Genomic DNA, 18,655 nt, shown 5'->3' on the forward strand with positions numbered 1-18,655 from the left:
TCGACTTGCAGCTGCATTTTGCAAAATGCTGATTTATCAGTACCCACGACTTGTAGCGAAAGTTAAGAGCTGTAGACCGTAGTAGAGTAGTCGTTGCTGTGCACAGTTGCTTATCGTCTTCCCGCATGTATTGTTCTCGAGGTGGCGTATTTAGACCTTTTCGACGGTCTTGGCGCCTTGCACTCCCTCGCCATCTTTCTCGACAACGGAGTGATGTCTAAGGGCGGCCATTTCGGGGGTAAAGCGAATCCTTGCGTTGCCGTTGAGCCCGCCCATCGACTCGGGCAGGAAGATCTGATCGATCTCCTCAAGACCAAGGTTCGACGTTTCCGGGTAATAGAAGTAGATGATCGGGCAGAACGAGGCCTGTTGATGCATTAGCAGAAGTCATCGCGTCGTTGGATTACAGTCACTCACCAGCAAGCACATGAAGATCAGATAGGTTTGCCAGCCAATGCCGTCAATGAGGACTGGCGAAATCATCACGATGAAGAAATCTATGCCCCGTTAGCACTTGTCATTCGACAATTGTTCCGCAAGTCTCACTCCACAACCAATGTGCGGATACAGAAATGGATGTGCCTCTTGTCCTTGCTTCCAATGGCAAGATCTCCGGTCCATAGACCTGGCGCGAAGTCAGAGTCAGCGACGGATCGCCAGAGAATGGGCTTATGTGACTGTGGCTCCACTCACCCAAGGCACGACATTGATTGTCCCTTCAAAGATCAGCATGTACAAGAAGAAGAAAGCAATCGATGCCGAAGAAGTGCTCTCTCCACCGAAGGAGAGCAGGATTGCGATCATCATCATGCAAATGCATAGCGCAGCGCAACCCCAAATCATTGTCCATTTGCGTCCCATGCGGTCCAGGGCTAATGCGGGAAGAGTGTTGCCTACAACGAACATGAGCTGCACGAATCCAGCAATCAAAAGCGCCGTATTTGGTTCGACGTCGACGTTGGAAACGAGGACTGTTGGCATGTAGTAGACGCTGCATTAGATTGTTCCGTCAGCGTGCTCTTCGCCAAGGGGAGGACAGCACTGACACCAAGTTGATCCCAGGCATCTGATTCATGAAAAGACCAAACCATGCAAGCAAGACTCGTCTTCCAGTCTGCAAGTTATCGTTCTTGAAGACCGCCATGACCTTTTGTGAGCCTTCGGCCTGTTCGAGCTCGACTGCCACCCGAATTGCTTCCATCTCGGAGACAATGTATTCGTCGTCCGGTGGTAGGTCATGAACGGCGCAAAGGACCTCAATTGTCTCTTCTTTCCTTCCACGCTTGTAGAGCCTGCGATGCCGGACGGAATGTTAGCTTCGGAGAGGCTCTCAGAGACAACACAGACAGCGAATTCGAAGCACTGACCAACGTGGAGACTCTAGCAGGCCCCAGACAATGAACGTGACGGTGATGGCGAAGATCAGCTGCAGACCGATTGGAGTGCGCCAGGACACATCGCTCTGAACGTATGAGAACCCATAGTCGATCCAGTCTGCAATGAAAGTCAGCATTTGATCGTCCGGCGCAGAGAGGGCTACACGGACAGGCGGTGACATCCCGACGCCTGGCTCAAGGTCAGCAAGTGCAAAAATGTGTCTGGATCTGGATCTCGCGTCTACCAATGAACCAGATCTCCCAAGAGACGATCCTCCCTCGCCACTCCTTCCTGGACAGCTCGCTTTGGTACATAGGGACGGTGGAGCTGCAGGGAGAAGCAAAGGTCAGTAGATTCCTCCATAGTCTCATGGATGCCATACCTATCGATGCCGGTCCCGAATCCTGTGATGATGCGACCACTTATCAAGTGCGCAAGAGAAAATGCCGATGTCTGTAGGGTAGCGCCGACTATGATCAAACCCATTGCAAGCCATATCATACGCCGGCGACCAACGATGTCGCCAATGAAGAAGTTGATCACGCAGCCGATCAATGAGCCGAGACCTAACGAGAGCAGTCCAAATCAGCCAGGCTGTACTGATCGCTTGGGACAGAGTAAGGTATACTTACAGTAGCTGGCAACTGTGATGCCTATGACCGCTGGCCTCTGATCCGCCGTTGGCGGAGCGTGACAAACTGTGAACTGCAACTTCAAGTATTGCTCACCGGATTGCCGAACTGTCGCTGGAAATATTCGTTCTCCAACAGGCCTGATAGCACGCCCTGGTCATAACCGAAGAATACGAACGCTGATAAACACGCAGCGTACACCGCAGCCCTCAGTGGAGCACCTCGACCGTAGCAGGACCGCATCTTCTCCAAGGCTCAGTGGTTCCGACTGGCACTGTGATGACAGAAGTATCTTGCATGCGAGAATGAAGCTACAAGAAGAGATGTATAGGAAAGCAAGATGTATACTTATGATTTCCCTCGGTGCTCCGCTCTGGAGCAGTAATCCCATGGCCGTGCAAGACAACGCCGCTGATCCAAGGAGCTTTCGAGACCACTGTCATCAGCCAAGGTACGTCGGCGGTTTCAGTCCAATGGGCAAGCGCGTTGATGAGGCTCAGGACACGCGCCGTGACCTTGGCCTGCGGAGTGGCCCCGTGGGGGTGCCATGCTCATAATTATCTCCGTACTTGTTCTCCGCTCAGAAGATGGACGCACGGGACCAGAGAAAGCGGCGGCATGTGTCGAGCCTGGAGGAGTGCAAGAAAACGCACCGACTGCGTAATAACGTATACCTCTGCTGCCTGCTCTGTCAATACTCTTCAATCCCAGGCCTGCGCCCGATATTCGATGTCAGATCATCCGGTATTAATAAGCCCTCTTTGTGCCATGCCATAAAACCGTGTGCAGCGAGGGGTTCGTGTTGGGTCTTGAGTAAGCGGCCAGGTTCCTGCATACCGTGTGCCGCTTTGTGAGTGAGGATGGCTGCAAAAATCTGCACGATGAACCAATGCGCCATGGTATTCACAGACATTTGTAGCCGACATGATGGGTGTTCTTAGAAAGCAATCAGTGCCTGGAAAGCTGGTGGAACGTATGGCCCGTGCTGGGTGAATGCAAGCATCATGGTTCAGAGCCTGGAAGCCACGACACCAACGGAATTTTCAAAAGGCATGACTGTGTCACTGCACATTGACTGCCAACTGACAACCAGTATCCTAGCAGCTCGGTCTGGCAGTACATTCTATCCGAGCAAGCGAAACGCCCAGTTACCATGGAGCACCACGCACCTCACCCGAAAGCTGTCTTTGAAGGATACTACAACAAATTCAAGCTGCCGTCAGGGGCTCACTTGCTCATCATCATCTCCGAAGTCAGAGGGGTGAACAAGAGACCCAATGAGATCTCATGCGTCTATGTACCTCAAGATGCTTCGAAGATCTACCACAAAGAGCTGTTCCCTGAAACCCTGGACATGCGGCGGCTTGGACCCAAGGGTGACGCCTTCATCCTTGATGCACCAGGCATAGGACACGTGAAATGGCTCGAAGACTCGACGACTGAGTTCCAACTCGATCATGAGCTTTTCTCGCTCCACGCCACCACGACCTCCAGGGTTCCTTGGTCTGACACCGCGAACACGCCCGAAGGACCCTTGGTGTACTTGCCGCTGCCGTTACACTGGCACGTACAATCGCTGGGCTCTCAATGCAAATTTGATCTGCAGATACGCGACTACAAGCTTCCACCAGAAGATGTGTCTGGCGAAGCCATTGTACACGAGGAGAAGAACTATGCATTCTCCTTTCCTTCTGCGCACATGTGGGTCCAATGCCGGGATGGGGGCAGAGGCTTCTGCTGTGCGGGTGGTCAGATCCTGGGCATGGAAGCATTCCTACTTGGCTACCGTAGCAAAGATCTAAACTTCGACTTTCGACCACCATTCGCTACACGTATCGCTGGTCTCAGCCCTTTCATGTCGTATACCACCGACTGGGAGAACAGAGCGTTCGAGCTCAGCATTCAGAGCTTCCGGCAGAAGATCGTGGTGAAGGCTGTTGCACCGAAAGGCACATTCTTCCCACTCAGCCCACCATTCGACGACGGCCACCGGGAGAATTACTTGAACCAAAGTTTTCAAGCCACTGTCGAGATCAAGATATACGAGAGCGGGTGGTTAAGTCCTTGGCAGCTTGTCAGAGAAGACTCGTTCAGCGAAGCCAGCTTGGAGTTTGGAGGCGGCTATTATCCACTGGCTGGGAGCGACCAGCATTTCAACTGAATTGCCACAGTAAGCACAGTCATCAGCATGCTTTCGCCGTGGGTCCGTAGATGTCGGCGTCACAAGCAAACGCTGCTTGTTCACATCTAAGTCATGAAGAAGTGCGCTCGAGGGCAGTAGCGTGCGGCTCAACCATCATCGTGGTACGACGGCGCTCACTCTGCAGCTGGGGCGACCTTGAATGGCAGCCCATAGGCAAAGGAAGCACATGCTGCTGCAACGCTGGTGACAATGGCAACTCCGGAGCTCTTGTCGGCGAGAATCGTCCCTCGGAACCGGCACCAGCTTCTACGATCCAGCAACTGCCGGTTACTGGCGCAGCATGCAAGGCTTCCAATGCGTGCCAAATGCCAGGATTTGTGATCTCAGCTTCCAGCTCTACGACCACGGTGACGATCTAAGCCAGCTCGAGCCAGCTCGTATACTCAACCGCTCGCTCAGAACCACTGGCAGCATCTTTCGGCAGCGGCTCAAGAATGAACGCTAGAACCTTCTCACACAACTATAAGACTCTCACTTGAAGCGCTGCAGCACGAGTCACCAAATCCCCGGCGTGCTACAAGGATCCCAGCCCCCGCGCAGGCCACACGCACCGAGTTACGGAGTATGCTTGTGCAGCAAGTCAGGAAGATAGCACCGAACTGCCTAGACTCCACGCCGCAGCCGAGAGCGTCTGTGGCATTGTATAAAACCATCCAAGATTTCACAGCCTTGACCTTCCTCCCGCCTTCCCTTTTAGGTCACCAGTCATCGCTTTAACATACTCCTCACTCAACATAGCCTTCTGCCTCTTCGGCACAGCAGCCCACTCCTTCCTCGCCCTCTCCTCGTTATTCCGCCACCGCTGCAGCTCAGGTACAAGCCAATTCGTACACGCATCCGCCGTCCTCCCAACAATCTCCATGGGGATCAAATGGCCCACTCCATCAAACGTGACCGAACTGACTCGAAGTTTCTTCACCCCGCCCGAGCCTCCGACACCTGTGCCGGTGTGCGCGAGCTTGTCCGCTTTCATAACGGGAGCTGACAAGAAGGCACCCGCTGCTGGATCGCCGAAAATGTAGAAGACGCTTGGTCTGACGAAGGGGAGTTTGTGGAATGTGGCGATGGGTACCGGATTGTAGAATGGTGAGTTGGGTGATGCTGAGGGGTCAATGTCCGGGTGGGTGAGGGGATTGGGGTCCTTCTCAGGGTGTGGGTAGTCCTTCGTTGGGAGGTTTGGCCGTAGAAAGGTCATCACTTCTTGGTGCTTCGTTGTCGTGAGCGTGACCTCCCTGTCGCTTTCAATCGTGGATGCAATCGGATCCGCGCTGATGATCGGTGTTGCTGTCCGGGAAGATGCTGCGTTAGGATGTATATAAGTCGGCGTATCCCGAAGTCCGTACTGGATCCATCTATCCAGCACTCTCGAGTCCCATTTCTGGTAGAAGGGCGATGATCTCAGCTTCTCAGCTGCGGCTGCTCGGCTCGGCCAAACCTCTCGTCTTCGTATTGAGGCACTGGCGGGACCCAGGTTGCCCTCCGCAGACGGCAAGCGCTGAATGACCGGATCTATCAGGATGAGGGTAGTGAAAAGGCGAGGGTGCATCAGAGACAAGTTGACCAGGTTGCAACCACCCATCGAGTGCCCGATGCCGATCAATGGTCGCTGCATGTGCTTGCGAAAATGGTTGATCATCAAGAACAGATCTCTGGGATGATCGGCCCATGATGCTGCGAGACATTCAGTTTTGATGCAGGTTGGTGACGGGTCAAGATAGCACCTACGGTCATTGCCCAGTTTCTCTTCGTTCAGCACACCAGAAGTACCCTGGTGTGCTACATCAGCGATCCATATACTGCTGATGTATATGTTCGTCTCTCTGAGCCGCGAGTATAGCTCATCCCACAATGGCTCGTACAACTCCTGGGGAATATTAGCAAGTGCTCTGTTATCGTAAGACGGGTGGTAGCACTTTAGGGAAGCCGTTGGCATGCGCTCCTATGCAAGTCACAGCTTGCTGCGAGATACCTTTACTCTCTTTCGGCGTGTACTGCTTGACAGCTAGTTGGAGAACATCATCCTGATCATCAGCCAGAGCCCGTGGATACTCGCGAATGTGAGTCGTCGGGATGCGGTGCTCCTGGACGTTGAAGTAGGCCGTCATGATTGAGATGAGTCGATTGTGCTTTTGTCTTAGATCAATATTATATCATCTCAAGCATGCCGTCTACATCGAGAGGTGCGGCCGAGGTTCGTATAGCGAAGCTGAGAGCTGTAGGACGGCCATCAATTCTGACTCAGCTTCAATCAATATCCATCGAAGCCGATCAAATATCGTCCGACTTCACCTCTCCATCTCGAAACACAAGCACACCACACAATGGCGTCCTCCATCGCAGGCTCGACTCTCTACGCCCCGTCCGTCTCCTCTCCACCATCCCAACAATCTTCCGACTCAACATTCCAACTACCGCCATACACAACCTTCCCTCCATTCTACACCCTTCAACCCAATCACCAAACCCGGACACGCCAACTCGATCTATGGACCTCGCTCATCACATCCTACTGCTTTCACCACCACATCTACAAGCTCTCACTCTCCACGCCACCGGCATCTCTCTTCACAAATCCATCCTCAACCCGCAGCTTAAAACCATCCGACATCCGCGCAGTCCTGGATCACATGTCAAAGCCTGAGAACGGCGGAAGAATTGAATGGCTCACTACGAAAGGGGCAGTGCAGAGTGAGAGTTGCTACGTGTGGTGGCGCACGCCAGCGGAGTGGGCAGATGCGATCTACGGATGGGTAGAGGATACGGGGCAAAGGAACAGCGTGTTGACGGTGTATGAGATTCGGGAGGGAGAAGGCAAGAGGGAGTGGAGAGGAATGGAAGAGGGTATGCTTAGGAAGGTCTTGGGTGTTTTGGTGAAGCGTGGGAAGGCACAGGTGTTTGGGCAGGCGGAGGGTGAGGGTGTCAAGTTCTTCTGAAAGAGGAACTCCTCTTAGTCATTTCGAGTCGCATAAACCACCTCGTCAGCTGCCAACACCCTCTTGAACAACGGAGGAGAGTTCAGCGACTTCTGGAGGAACGCGGTTCTCAGGGAAGCCCTCCGTGCCAACAGCAAGATCGTGGTGTACGGAACTTCCCATCGAGCCCGTACGATCTACCCCATCCAGCTTGTCGATTAGTACGTCGACACCAAGCGGAAATCTCTGGATGACACCCAAGACGGTTGCGACATTGACCTTGGCGGTGGCCATGTCAACAATGAGCATCGACTGGAGGCATTTCTCGAGATTGTGCAGACCGGCCTATAAGGTCTCCCCATTTCGGGGTCTCCAGCCTGAGAACCTCAAGAGAGAGGTCGGCGAGGAGTACTGGACAAGGATGGCGTACTTCCGCAAAGCAGCGAACAACATAGAAAACATGAAGCTCATTGCGACCGCTTCCGTGAGGCCGGAGTGATCGAGATGAAGGACGAAATAGCTGAGCCATCTAGGCAGTACCTTCTGGGGCATTTCTCGTGGCACTGATCTATTGGGATGGAAAAGAGGTGAAGATAGACATTGTTGTTGGAACTGCAGAGGCAGGGGCCCGCGAGTCGACGTTGCCGGCCCTTGTCCGGCACAACGAAGAGCGACGCGATGGAGTTATAGCATGCAGAGTTGTGATGCAGCGGGATGAGCGGACTAAGAGGCTTTGTGAAACCAATGTCATTGAAGATATCGATCATTACGTGTAGCAAAGCCAAACATACCAACCAGCGCCATGCTAAAGTGACATCAAACCGCATACTCATGAACCTCACCAAGCAGTCCGTCTTTCCTTCATGCCACACATTCAATCTTTCAGAGCATACCTCTCCTCATCCCAAACCACCTCCTGACTCATCGCCGTATTCAACAACCAGTCATGCTTCACCACCCTCGCCTCCAGTCCCTGGTTCGCCGCCAACTCTCTGAAAAGCTTCGACAGATGCTTTTCCGCTGCCGACTCACCAGCGACCAGATACACGCATCCAAATTCCTCCTTGCCGCCTTGGTGCTTTACTTCCGGTCCAGCGTCAGAGTCGTCTTGTGCGCGCTTCGCGAGCTCAAGACCTTTCCGGCCACCGTAGACTACCGCGCTGCCGCCGTTCAGCTCGACGATGTCTTTGTACGTGTCGAAACCGCCAGGAACATCGCGGGTGACGTAGATGGTCCAGCCGTGGAAGAGTTTGCGATTGTTGATCTTTGCGCGCTCGAGGGCGTCAGCGAGCGTGAAGCCGAAGCGCTCTTCATTCTCGTCGTCTTGGAGGAGCTCGGGGTCTTCTATCAACCCGTTCTCGTTCAAGGCGTGGTCGAGGTAGGATGTGTTCACCACTGTAGGAGCGCAGGCGAGAGCAGAGACGAATTTGCGCGTCCGCTTGATCTGTGGTGCGACCAGGATCTGGACATCCCTTGGATCGATCGTAACGAGCACGCCCAATTGACGGAGCGAACGACGGTCGGCGTCCTCCTGCCTCTTGCTGCTCATCCAGCGCTCATCACCAGTCACCATCATCCTGTAGCGCACCGGCGGCAGTTCTGCAGGAGCGGTAAGCTTAGCCTTCTTCGCGGCCTTGGTGTTCAGGTCTTGAGCTTGAGTCTCGCCATCACTGAGATCGCTGCCCAGCTTAGTTGCGTCGTAGGTGGCTTCGTCGGACGTACGTTTCTTGCGTGGCTTCGGCGCCGGGATGGGTGACGAGACGAGGTCTGTCTGGCTTGGCCGCCGCCCTGTGCCGTGCGTAACACCACCCTTCCGCTTCATCTCCTTCTGGAACAGTGCGATGTCATCGGCGTGTCCGTGGATTGCTTCACTAGCCTTGATCTTGGAAGCGCGACCGGTGCTTGGCAGAGGTGACTCGTTCTCCTTCTCATCCTCCCGAAAACGAGGGGTCGAGACTGACTTACGAGGCCTTCCTGGGCCTTTCTTGATTGTGGAAGGCTCATCGAAGCCGGTGTCATTGGCAACCTGAGCGGGTGATGGCATGTCTGTCCTGTTATTCTTGGACCCTGCAAGCACGGCACCAACTGACGATGCGGGCTTGCTCGACTTCGCAGTAGCGTCTGGCGACCGCACAGCCTTCTGTGGCGATTCTCGTGGCTTCGCGAAGAACATCTGCTCGACCTTTTTCATGTCAAACCTTGTCTGACCGGCAACCTCGCCCAGGTTTGTCCTTGCTGGGAAGTGGGTGTACCTGGGGTTGGTCAGAGGCTGGACAGCACATTTGGCAAAGCTCTCTTCCAGCCAAATGTGGTTGACGATGTTAATTTGCCATTCTTGCGCCGCTTCGCACTTCTCACTATTGGTGTGAGCGGTGATCAAGTGGGTATTGTCTTGCTTCATCGTCTTCGTAAACTCTGCTCCAGTGTATCGGATGAGATTCTCGAGGTAAATGCGTGCGTCGCCCGTGTAGTTGGAGATACTGATACGCATGTCTGCGAACCCTGGCAGGCCATTGCGAGGGATTGGGTAGTGCAGCAGCTTGGCCTGCGGTGATGCGTATTTGTTGCGGTTGATGACGTGGTACAGCCAGGACAGGTTGCCAACCTCTAGGCCAGCACGCGAGGCTTTCACGTAGTCCTCACCATCTCGGTAGTTGCCGACATAGACATGCGCTTCTTCCACATCGTCGGTTGTCGACGCGCCTGCGTGGTTGATGAGGTCTTCCAGAGTCACGCGAAGTCGAGAACTGAGCTGCAAGTCCTCTCCGAGCTTGACCTTCCTGCTTACCAGCGCGTTGAGATTCTTTCGTGACTCTGATGGCGAGCAAGGTGGGGAGTACAGCGGCGTGCCACTAGGTGGACTGGCCACGGTCGCGCCATCCAGTGTTCCAGTATTGGAATCGCGCACCTTGGTTGTATTGTCTTTGCGCAGGTACTCCGGATCAGGGTGCAGATATGGCCGCTCACTGATCAACCTGCCCAGCTTCAAGCAGTCATCGAACCAGTGCGGCAACACGATCTTACACGGCAGGTCTCTGTCTTGCGCGATGTGACATTTTGGGTGTTCCATATCTTCCGTAACAATGTGTGTGACCAGCTTGCTTAGTGGACTGCTGTACTGCCCTCCCAGCGCGATGACGCCCGCAATGATCGCATCCTGGTCGCCTTCGGGCAGTGACGCGCAAGTGAGGACGACATGTTGAAAGTACTGGCTCGGATCTGGGCTATGTTGGCGCGGCTGCGCTTGCTTCCTCTTCTGTACGCTGGCAGTTACCCATGAGGGCTTTACCACGCTGATACCGTGCTCGAGCGCTGCAGTGTACTCCGGGAAGTCGATGGTCGTAGAAATGATATGCGTGAGGTCGTCAAGGTTCATGATTCGCTGATCGCCAGAACGGACAGGCAGGTAGCGGCCGCCATTGGTGTGGAGAGCTTCGATGAGCTACAAGTGATGGTGGTATAATTAGCAAGTGGAAGAGTGTCTATCATGGCACGGCAACTTACCGCCTGGGTCTTATCCGAATCGATTTCGTCGCTGGGTAGGATGGTGTGTGCCACGCCTTCGAACAACGGTCCGCGACCGTCTTCCTCCATCGTGAAGGCGTGTTGTTGTTCCAGACAAGATGGACTTGTTGCGAGTCTCATCCGTTTGGCTTGGGACGCGCCTGAAATTGCCCCACGACCGCGTCTGCTTCGCGGTTCACGTGACGTCGCTAGGCAAACATCTTGCCTTTAATACCTACGCAACAACATTCGACAAGCAAAGACATTTACAAAAGCAATCTTTGACAACACGGCGTTGAGGCAGTATGGCATAATGTCCTTAGCAGTATTACTACATGAATGTTCTCCTGTTCTCCCCCCTCGAAAGCACAACGATGGGCCCTCACTGATCCTGGGTCTGGTCACGAGTCATCCGAGAGCCGCCGGCGTGGGACGGAGGGTTGGAACGGACTCCCAAGACTGCGTTGCCCACCAGGAGCTTGGTTTTGCCCACCAGCGGCCTGATCGTTCTGCCTCTCATGCTCTACTCGCGTAAGCATGCGATCCCTCCATCTTGCCCATCTTGCAACGGCCGCAGCTTGCTCCCTTTCAGCAGCCAGTCTCTCACCATCGAACCCCGCCACCACGTCCGCAGCCAGCCTCGCCCTCCACTGGATCTCGATCAAATAAGTGGAGATTTCGACCAAAGTTGCGTGTGGGGTAAAGTCCAGCAATGCACCGAGTCTGGCGGCCTCCTCCAGATCACCTGCTCGCAGCGCGAGGAAACGTTGTCGACGAATGGACTGAATGGACTGCAGTATCAAGATGTACTGCGTGATTCGATGCTGCGCCTGCAGGTGATTTGTGCATCAACACATATTCCGCATGGATCCATAGCTGGACTTTGGGATCTCACCAATTGCTCTAGTCCCTCGCTGAGCCAACGCAGATCAGCGTGCCGACGAGCGCGGCGCCACGATTCAACACCCATGTCGAAGTTCTCGGCATGGGCGACCGCGAGGAACTCCTCGGTCGTTGGTGGTGGCATTGTGCTTGATGGTGGTGCTGAGGCCTGTGCTGGGCCAGTAGGTTGATGACGTGGTGGCCGAACGACCGCGGTCTCGTGATCTTGTGGTGATCTTATGTCGATAGTTGATGCTGTAGTGATTGAATGATTCCTGGTAGCTGATGTCGATCGGTATGTGGCTGACCACCTCTAACAGAATTTGGAGGTGTTGCAAGATGCCATGGCCACGCACCTGCCCAGAACCCGCATTAGAGCCGGCCTGCTGTCCCTTCCACAATACTCGACCAAGTAAAAACAACCCACTCCCTACCCCTCCATCAACACCTTCGTCCAATCCCACTTCCCCCATGTCTTCCTAAAACCCTCCACCCTCCTATCCCCCCTCTCCCAACGTCCCTGCTTCTTCACAACCTCCACTCCCTTGTCCAACATCCCTCCAATAACCTCCCTCGCAAACAGATCCCCCTTCGGCCACTTCCGCTCATCCTCCACCACATGCCCCAAACCTCCATCCACCGAGAAAAAGACATGAAAATACGGCATCTCCTTCACCATCGCCTTCCGGAAAGCCTGCCGTCCGTAGCCGGGTTTCTGGCTTAGTGCGAGAGTGTCGATGATAGGTTTATGCTGTGACCACTGCTCTGCCTGCGCGAGGATGGCCTCCTTGAAGTACATGGGCGCGGTCTCGGCGAGGTGGTGGGGGAGCGGGATGGCGTTGAGCGCGGCGTGGCCTTTGCGGGAGGAAGTGTGGGCGGCGTTTTCGTAGAAGAGGACGCCGCGGTCGTGGGCGTCGTAGAGGCGGGTGAGGGATTTCATGAAGTTGCGGATTTCTTCCCATTCGTCGTCGTCGCATTCGAGAAGATTGAGACGGTGCTGGATGGGCACGATGACGGCGCCGAGTTTCGCGAGCTCCGGCTCCGTGGGGAGCGTAAGAAACGTGCGGGTTGCAAGGCTCACGAGCGGTGCAGTCGGCAACGGGTCCGGTTTGTCTTCATGGTGGCAGAGAGGGCAGCTATCAAGAGTGCGCTGCATGCGCTGGAAGTCCTCAATGGCGGTGTTGCGAAGCTGCGAGTCGGATTTGATGACGTTCTTGCTGAGGTTGGTGGCATTGTCGTCCATGTAGTCGAGGTTGTTGGTAAATTTGCCGTCCTTCGCAATACGCTCCGCGAACTCTCGTCCTGAGCCGCCACCTCCAGCACCGCGTGCACTCCGACGTTCTTGCTTGACCATGTCTTCAATGCTCATGTCCTCGTTCTCAGTCACCAGCCCACGCTCCTGCGCGCGTTTGCCGGTTCGAGAAGTCACTTCACCACCACGACCAGAGGCAAGGGCACGATTCTCCATGTTGTTTAGCACGACTACGTCGTTCTGCTTGGTGTTAGCCAGAGAAGCTGCTTCTGCGAGATTATACTCCTTCTCGAGTTGAGCAGTATTAGGGTCCTTCCGCAGCTTCGCCTTCATCAGCTGGGCTTTGAGCTTGTTGAGTGCAGTCGAATCGAGCGGTGCTGTCTTTGCAGGAGGCGACGAAGTGTCTGGCACTCGTTCGCCTTGAGGAAGTTCTTGATCCTGTCGGCTGCTCTCCTCATTGCCAGACTCGCGCCGCACCCCAGCCTTCATTTTGCGCTCCTGGAATAGTTCGCCAGAAGGTTTCTCAAGCCCCACGTACTCTTTGCCATACATCTTCCTCCTGTCCATCTCTCGCTCCTCCTCCCGCGCATCATCGAAATCACGAAGATCGCCATATCGTTCCAGCGCAACATCATCCACGCTCTTCCCGCTCTCTTTCGCCTGACGGTAGATCGCCTGCAGCTTCTTCATGCGCCAGGAACTTCCTGAATTGCCGAACGTGTAGCTGACCTCGTGCTGCGCCGGCTCATTCTCCACCGCAGCCGCCTCGTCCTTCTTGTCGTCCTCATCGTCAAAGTCCTTCTCCAGATCCCTCAAATGCTGATTAACCTCACTCGTCTGCATCTTAAACCCATGATCCTCTTTCGCGCCAACGAATTGGCTCTGCGGCGCTTTGTGCTTCCTGCTCTGCGTATACTCAATGTCCAGGCCACTCGGCTCTTGCATCCAAGCATCTCTCTGGACTTTTTCCTGCTGAAGATTACTTCCTCGCTCGTCAAGCACATCCTCTTCAGGCGGTGCGGTCACAGCCTCCTTCTCCACCCACTCGTCCTCTCCATCACTGTCGAAGACCTTCACGTCTTCCTGCTTGCTCGGCTCGGGTGGGGTGCTGCGCCGGCGCTTGTGGTAGCGTCGGCGCTCACCATCTTCACTTTCTCCATGGTCACGGTCTCGCTTATGTCGACGCCTTCGCTCCTCGTCGTGGTCTTTGTCGTCCTCGCGGTGCTTGTGTGACCGGTGATGATGTCGATGCTTTCGTTCTCTGCCGCCGTCCTTTTCGCTCCGGCTCCTGTGCTTCGTAGATTCGCTCTTCTCTTCAGCAAGCTCGCGCTCGAAATCGGAGAGGCCCATATTGAGAAGTTATATGTCGGCGAGTCAAGTCATCGCGAGTCAAGTCATCGCAAGAGCTCGAGCTTTAACAATTTCACATGTAAGTGGTCCGAGCTTTCTTGAATTCGACGTCACTTCTGAATCTTCAAACCTCTTGAAACACACGGACCTATACAAGCTCTACACACCGCGCGCATACAAGCTTGACTGGATGCACAATAACACTCGCCGCGTTCCAGAGGTCCGCGCCTAACCACACAGACCGATTAAGAGTCGCGCGCATCTCCCAACCCACCACCATGGCGACCTCCCCCACCCAAAAGCCGCCTGTCGCTATTGTCTGCGTAGGCATGGCCGGTTCAGGCAAGACGACTTTCATGCAAAGGATCAACGCCCATCTCCACACCAAGCACCAGTCCTCTCCCTCCAACACAGCACCACCCTACGTCCTAAATCTCGACCCGGCAGTTCGCAGCGTACCCTTCGACAGCAACATCGACATCCGCGACAGCGTCAACTACAAGGAGGTCATGAAACAGTACAACCTCGGCCCCAACGGCGGCATCCTCACCAGCCTCAACCTCTTCAGCACCAAGATCGATCAAGTGCTTGGGATACTTGAGAAGCGATGTCTGCCCAAAGAGCAGCCCGCGGCCTCTTCTCAAGCTACAATACCGCCCTACATCCTCGTCGATACACCCGGCCAAATCGAAGTCTTTGTTTGGTCTGCTTCGGGCTCCATCCTCCTCTCCTCTTTCGCCTCGACATTCCCTACAGTCCTAGCCTACATCATCGACACTCCGCGCAGCACGGAGAACACCAGCACATTCATGTCCAATATGCTGTACGCCATCTCAATCCTCTACAAGACCAAACTGCCCATGATACTGGTTTTCAACAAAACAGATGTCAAGGATGAGAGCGAAGCAGTAGACTGGATGCGGGACTTCGAGTCTTTCCAGGCGGCTTTGCGGAAGGACGAAGAGAACGAGATGGCTGGTGGTGAAGGAAGCAGTGGCTACATGGGGAGCTTGTTGAACAGCATGAGCCTGGTGTTGGAAGAGTTCTACAACGCGCTGAGTGTGGTGGGCGTGAGCAGTATGACTGGAGAAGGTGTGGAAGGCTTCTTTGAGGCTGTGGAGGAGAAGCGGGCAGAATTCGAAAAGGAGTACAGACCGGAGTTGGAGAGGAGGGTGCAGGAGGCAGAGAAGCAAAAGGAGGAGTTACGGCAGAAGGAGGTACGGAGGATGATGCAGGATATGGATGTCTCGTCGAAAGCGAAGGGGACGGGAAAGTATGCGAAGGGCAAGGGCATGGAAAAGGAGGAGCCGCTGACGGTCAGCGATGCTGAAGAGGAGGAGGATGAGTTGTCGGGACTTGTGGATCCGGACGATGAAGACGAAGATGCGGAGGAGACTGGACGAGAGACTTTCGACGATGGGCTCAAGGCGAGATATGAGCAGGCTCTTAATGACAGCAGTGGTGGGGTGGGGAGCGCGGCCAACTACATCCGCAGCAGCCAACGATGAGTGCGATCTGCAGGTGCATCACCAGGATAAGGTCGCATCCGCGCATGGTCCTAACGATGGTGTTCGGAGCAGACAACTTGGTTGCATTTCCAAATCAAACACAGTACCCATTGACCCGGTTGAATGGCAAATCACTGCCCTGGACCCCTCGCATCGGAGAGGTCACCATCTCTCAAACCTCAATTCAACTCTCCAGCTCATTGGGCTGAGTGTTGACACGGCCACCGCCCGGCAGCTTCTCAAACTTGTCTTCCACCTTGGGAGTGAAGTAGCTATGGTCTTTGAAGACTTCCAACGCCAGCGCCGACGCCACCAGCAGTTTCTGCAATGCTTCTTGCGGCTCTGGAGCGGTCCCTCCAATGATGAAGGGCTCCCAGAAGCCGGCTCGAGTGCGCCAGATCACCTGACAGCAAGAGTCAGCTTTCATTGGGGACGTCCTGGGAGTGGAGTGATACTTCGCCGATAAACGCCAAAGACTCGGCCTTCGGATCGCTGCACACGACGACTTCGAATTCGATGTCGTCGACGTCTTGCAGCTTTTTCGAATCTCCACGGTCGCCGTAGCCGGAGGCGAAGGCTATATGAGCATTGACTGTGGATGTCAGTACTGGACCTCAACACTGGAGCGGTACGCTGGCTATGGGCATGTCCTTCCGATGATCTGCTCGCGCAGGCCGATGACGTCGGAGTTCATATCGTTGGTCAAGATGTGGTGCTGTCTGGTCGAGTGATGTGCAGAGTACTAAGAGAAAGCAGGAAGATCCAAGGCAAGGAGGGCTATACATAGGTCCACAGGATGGGGTTTGCTCACTGAACAACACGATCATGCTGACAAGAAAACATCGTCACCATGCTCTCGATCACTATCCTGCAGTAAGCACAGTCGAAATCAGATGTTTCCATGTGACAGTGATCCACATGGTCCCACAAGGCGAGGGGATGCTGAGAGAGGGAGCGATGATAGAAATGTCCTTAAATAGAGGAGATAGCTATTAACCACTTCGAGCCACTGAGTAAGGGACACCGCATTGCCGGGAGCAATACTGCAGCATAGTCAAGCAGCAGCCTGATCTAAGGGGGGGACAGCAACCCGCACAGCCTTGGTTCGACGACTTCGACGTGTGTGACTTTGGCGAGTTACACCTGTCGTTCTTCAGGTTCAGACCTCACTGATGCCTTCCGTGTGGGTTTGGCGCTGCTTCCTGGAGTCTTTTGACCAGTCTTCGTAGGCTCCTCTGGCTTCTCACTTGTCTCTTGGGCCTTCTTGGCCGACCTGAGGATTTGAAGAACTCTTGGGTGCCTATCATCCTCCTGAATGCGTTCTACATTGAACAACCCTTTCCGGGAGAACAAAGCCAATTCCAACGCCGTACGCCGAAGAAGTGACTCGAGCGCCGCGGCCGCAGTTGGGCACTCGTCGCTCTCTTCGAGTGTATACTTTGGCAGCTCCCCTTCCAAGCCCCGGGTGACCATCGCTGTCCAGTGGAACGTTGGTGAGGGCTCACTGAAGGGAGGCGAAGGATCACCTTCGCCGTGGAGGTCGAAGTGCGCACGAGCAAGTGTAATGAGGAACGCCTTCTTGATCGAAGGGTCGGCGAACTTCTCCTTCCGTAGAGGAAAGTTTGCACGCACGTTGTCCAGAATCTGCGATCGGATGTCGTACGTCTGTGGGGTGGCGGCCGCTGGTGTAGTCGGTGGCGCTCTATGCGTCCTGGGCTGTGGAGGCATCGGGGGCCCTGGGAAGGGATTAGGATCACCACCACTGGGATGCCCTACGCCTGGAGGGACAGGTCCGCCATAGCCCGGTGGTGGACCGTTAAAGCCCGCCTTCATGTTCATCGGTCCCCCAGGCATCTGACTCGGTCCCCATTGCATCCCCGGCCCGTTGTCTTGCGGTGGCCAGTTCATGGCCAGCAGATTTCGTAGGAATAGGTTCGATTGTGCTAAAAGATGGGGGATTGTGAAAGTGATAGTATGGTTGAGGTTAGTATGGCAAGAAGAAGAAGATCCGGACCACGAGCGGAGAGTTTAAGGACCGTTGCTTGCCCTTGAATCGATGAGTCGAGCTCCAGCAACTCGGCCGAGCGCTCATGATGTGCTTTGATTGCTGTGTCCTGCAAGTGACCTTTATCTGAGGCGGTTGGTTGGGCCACCAGCAGGGTGTACCGGAGCCGGGTGACGGTCTGATGCGATCAGAACATCTTTCAGAGTTCGTTCTGGTTTGCCAGAGGTAGCATGTGAATTCAGCGCCAACCATCAGATCGCGAGATACTCCTCAGCACTCGAGGACCGCACAGTCCGCATCGAGCTGCGTTGAGCAGAGAGAAACGACAGGAAGTAAAAAGAGACCTCAACAAGACACTCCAGACGTCTCCCATCAGCCCAAAGGACATGACCGAGAAAAACAGCGAAAGAAACGCTCTCTCGAGGTGAGAAAACCCTGTCATTGCGGTCTGTCTTGTCGACCCTGTCTTTGCGGTTTTACTGCTTGAGCAATCAAGGATCGATTGCATTTTTTTCTGTCTTGAGACTTCACAGGAATCGAACTCGACTCAAGTTAACACCTTGTTTTTGCTGTTGCGTGATGATATCACGTGCTGTTTTGACTTTGGTCGTTTATGGGCTTTGGCGCTTGTGGGCTGGTGAGAGTAGAGTTTTTGGAGTGTAATATATTACTTCACTCTCAGCTCCAAGAGTGATGGCTCAAGTCCGAGGTTGGGCCGGCGGCAGTAGAGCTCATTGCTTCTCCTGAGATTGGGGCCGCCTGTGAGGTTTCTGTACTTGGTCCACGCATGCGGTGACGGGATCTGAGGCTTCCCACGTCTGGCAAGGAAGTGATGCAACATGACGGCGAACCGCTCAGGTTTGTTCTTGAAGTCATTGTCGGCTTCATTTTCAAGTTCTCTGGTGGGAACCGCTCTCGCCGCTGCCTGTCTCGGAAGCGCAATGCTGAACCGGGTTTCGTGAGCAGATGTGGCTTTAAGCGCCATGACGTTTCGTCTGTTTGGGAACTCGGAACAGCATGTGTGATATCA

At 54.5% G+C, this 18,655-nt stretch overlaps 11 protein-coding genes across 11 annotated transcripts; 3 read left to right on the forward strand and 8 right to left on the reverse strand.

The window, feature by feature from the left end:
• Nucleotides 1-150: 150 nt before the first annotated feature.
• LTR77_006792 (uncharacterized protein) lies at nucleotides 151-1,558 on the reverse strand (the record flags this gene model as incomplete). The annotated part of the gene is made up of 6 exons (XM_064804032.1): nucleotides 151-366; nucleotides 418-497; nucleotides 547-625; nucleotides 694-991; nucleotides 1,047-1,292; nucleotides 1,368-1,558. 6 exons carry the CDS (start codon nucleotides 1,556-1,558, stop codon nucleotides 151-153), a joined length of 1,110 nt encoding a protein of 369 aa, XP_064657833.1.
• Nucleotides 1,559-3,162: 1,604 nt separating this feature from the next.
• On the forward strand, nucleotides 3,163-4,170 carry LTR77_006793 (uncharacterized protein; the record flags this gene model as incomplete). Its single annotated transcript, XM_064804033.1, has 1 exon — nucleotides 3,163-4,170. The coding sequence occupies one exon, from the start codon at nucleotides 3,163-3,165 to the stop codon at nucleotides 4,168-4,170; it is 1,008 nt and encodes a 335-aa protein (XP_064657834.1).
• Nucleotides 4,171-4,873: 703 nt separating this feature from the next.
• On the reverse strand, nucleotides 4,874-6,317 carry LTR77_006794 (uncharacterized protein; the record flags this gene model as incomplete). The annotated part of the gene is made up of 3 exons (XM_064804034.1): nucleotides 4,874-5,883; nucleotides 5,938-6,076; nucleotides 6,126-6,317. 3 exons carry the CDS (start codon nucleotides 6,315-6,317, stop codon nucleotides 4,874-4,876), a joined length of 1,341 nt encoding a protein of 446 aa, XP_064657835.1.
• Nucleotides 6,318-6,839: 522 nt separating this feature from the next.
• LTR77_006795 (uncharacterized protein) lies at nucleotides 6,840-7,346 on the forward strand (the record flags this gene model as incomplete). Its single annotated transcript, XM_064804035.1, has 2 exons — nucleotides 6,840-7,122; nucleotides 7,195-7,346. 2 exons carry the CDS (start codon nucleotides 6,840-6,842, stop codon nucleotides 7,344-7,346), a joined length of 435 nt encoding a protein of 144 aa, XP_064657836.1.
• Nucleotides 7,347-7,998: 652 nt separating this feature from the next.
• On the reverse strand, nucleotides 7,999-10,718 carry ESC4 (regulator of Ty1 Transposition; the record flags this gene model as incomplete). The annotated part of the gene is made up of 2 exons (XM_064804036.1): nucleotides 7,999-10,566; nucleotides 10,629-10,718. The coding sequence occupies 2 exons, from the start codon at nucleotides 10,716-10,718 to the stop codon at nucleotides 7,999-8,001; spliced, it is 2,658 nt and encodes an 885-aa protein (XP_064657837.1).
• Nucleotides 10,719-11,029: 311 nt separating this feature from the next.
• On the reverse strand, nucleotides 11,030-11,655 carry LTR77_006797 (uncharacterized protein; the record flags this gene model as incomplete). Its single annotated transcript, XM_064804037.1, has 2 exons — nucleotides 11,030-11,458; nucleotides 11,524-11,655. The coding sequence occupies 2 exons, from the start codon at nucleotides 11,653-11,655 to the stop codon at nucleotides 11,030-11,032; spliced, it is 561 nt and encodes a 186-aa protein (XP_064657838.1).
• Nucleotides 11,656-11,940: 285 nt separating this feature from the next.
• On the reverse strand, nucleotides 11,941-14,112 carry cwf19 (Pre-mRNA-splicing factor cwf19; the record flags this gene model as incomplete). The annotated part of the gene is made up of 1 exon (XM_064804038.1): nucleotides 11,941-14,112. One exon carries the CDS (start codon nucleotides 14,110-14,112, stop codon nucleotides 11,941-11,943), a length of 2,172 nt encoding a protein of 723 aa, XP_064657839.1.
• Nucleotides 14,113-14,390: 278 nt separating this feature from the next.
• On the forward strand, nucleotides 14,391-15,620 carry LTR77_006799 (uncharacterized protein; the record flags this gene model as incomplete). Its single annotated transcript, XM_064804039.1, has 1 exon — nucleotides 14,391-15,620. One exon carries the CDS (start codon nucleotides 14,391-14,393, stop codon nucleotides 15,618-15,620), a length of 1,230 nt encoding a protein of 409 aa, XP_064657840.1.
• A 184-nt stretch (nucleotides 15,621-15,804) lies between these two features.
• Nucleotides 15,805-16,447, reverse strand: LTR77_006800 (uncharacterized protein; the record flags this gene model as incomplete). The annotated part of the gene is made up of 3 exons (XM_064804040.1): nucleotides 15,805-16,023; nucleotides 16,076-16,197; nucleotides 16,432-16,447. The coding sequence occupies 3 exons, from the start codon at nucleotides 16,445-16,447 to the stop codon at nucleotides 15,805-15,807; spliced, it is 357 nt and encodes a 118-aa protein (XP_064657841.1).
• A 310-nt stretch (nucleotides 16,448-16,757) lies between these two features.
• LTR77_006801 (uncharacterized protein) lies at nucleotides 16,758-17,528 on the reverse strand (the record flags this gene model as incomplete). Its single annotated transcript, XM_064804041.1, has 2 exons — nucleotides 16,758-17,095; nucleotides 17,126-17,528. 2 exons carry the CDS (start codon nucleotides 17,526-17,528, stop codon nucleotides 16,758-16,760), a joined length of 741 nt encoding a protein of 246 aa, XP_064657842.1.
• Nucleotides 17,529-18,292: 764 nt separating this feature from the next.
• On the reverse strand, nucleotides 18,293-18,610 carry LTR77_006802 (uncharacterized protein; the record flags this gene model as incomplete). The annotated part of the gene is made up of 1 exon (XM_064804042.1): nucleotides 18,293-18,610. One exon carries the CDS (start codon nucleotides 18,608-18,610, stop codon nucleotides 18,293-18,295), a length of 318 nt encoding a protein of 105 aa, XP_064657843.1.
• Nucleotides 18,611-18,655: the final 45 nt, after the last annotated feature.

The sequence above is a fragment of the Saxophila tyrrhenica genome, assembly GCF_035928015.1.
Source record: "Saxophila tyrrhenica strain CCFEE 5935 chromosome Unknown scaffold_10, whole genome shotgun sequence".
Taxonomy (NCBI): Eukaryota; Fungi; Ascomycota; class Dothideomycetes; order Mycosphaerellales; family Extremaceae; genus Saxophila; species Saxophila tyrrhenica.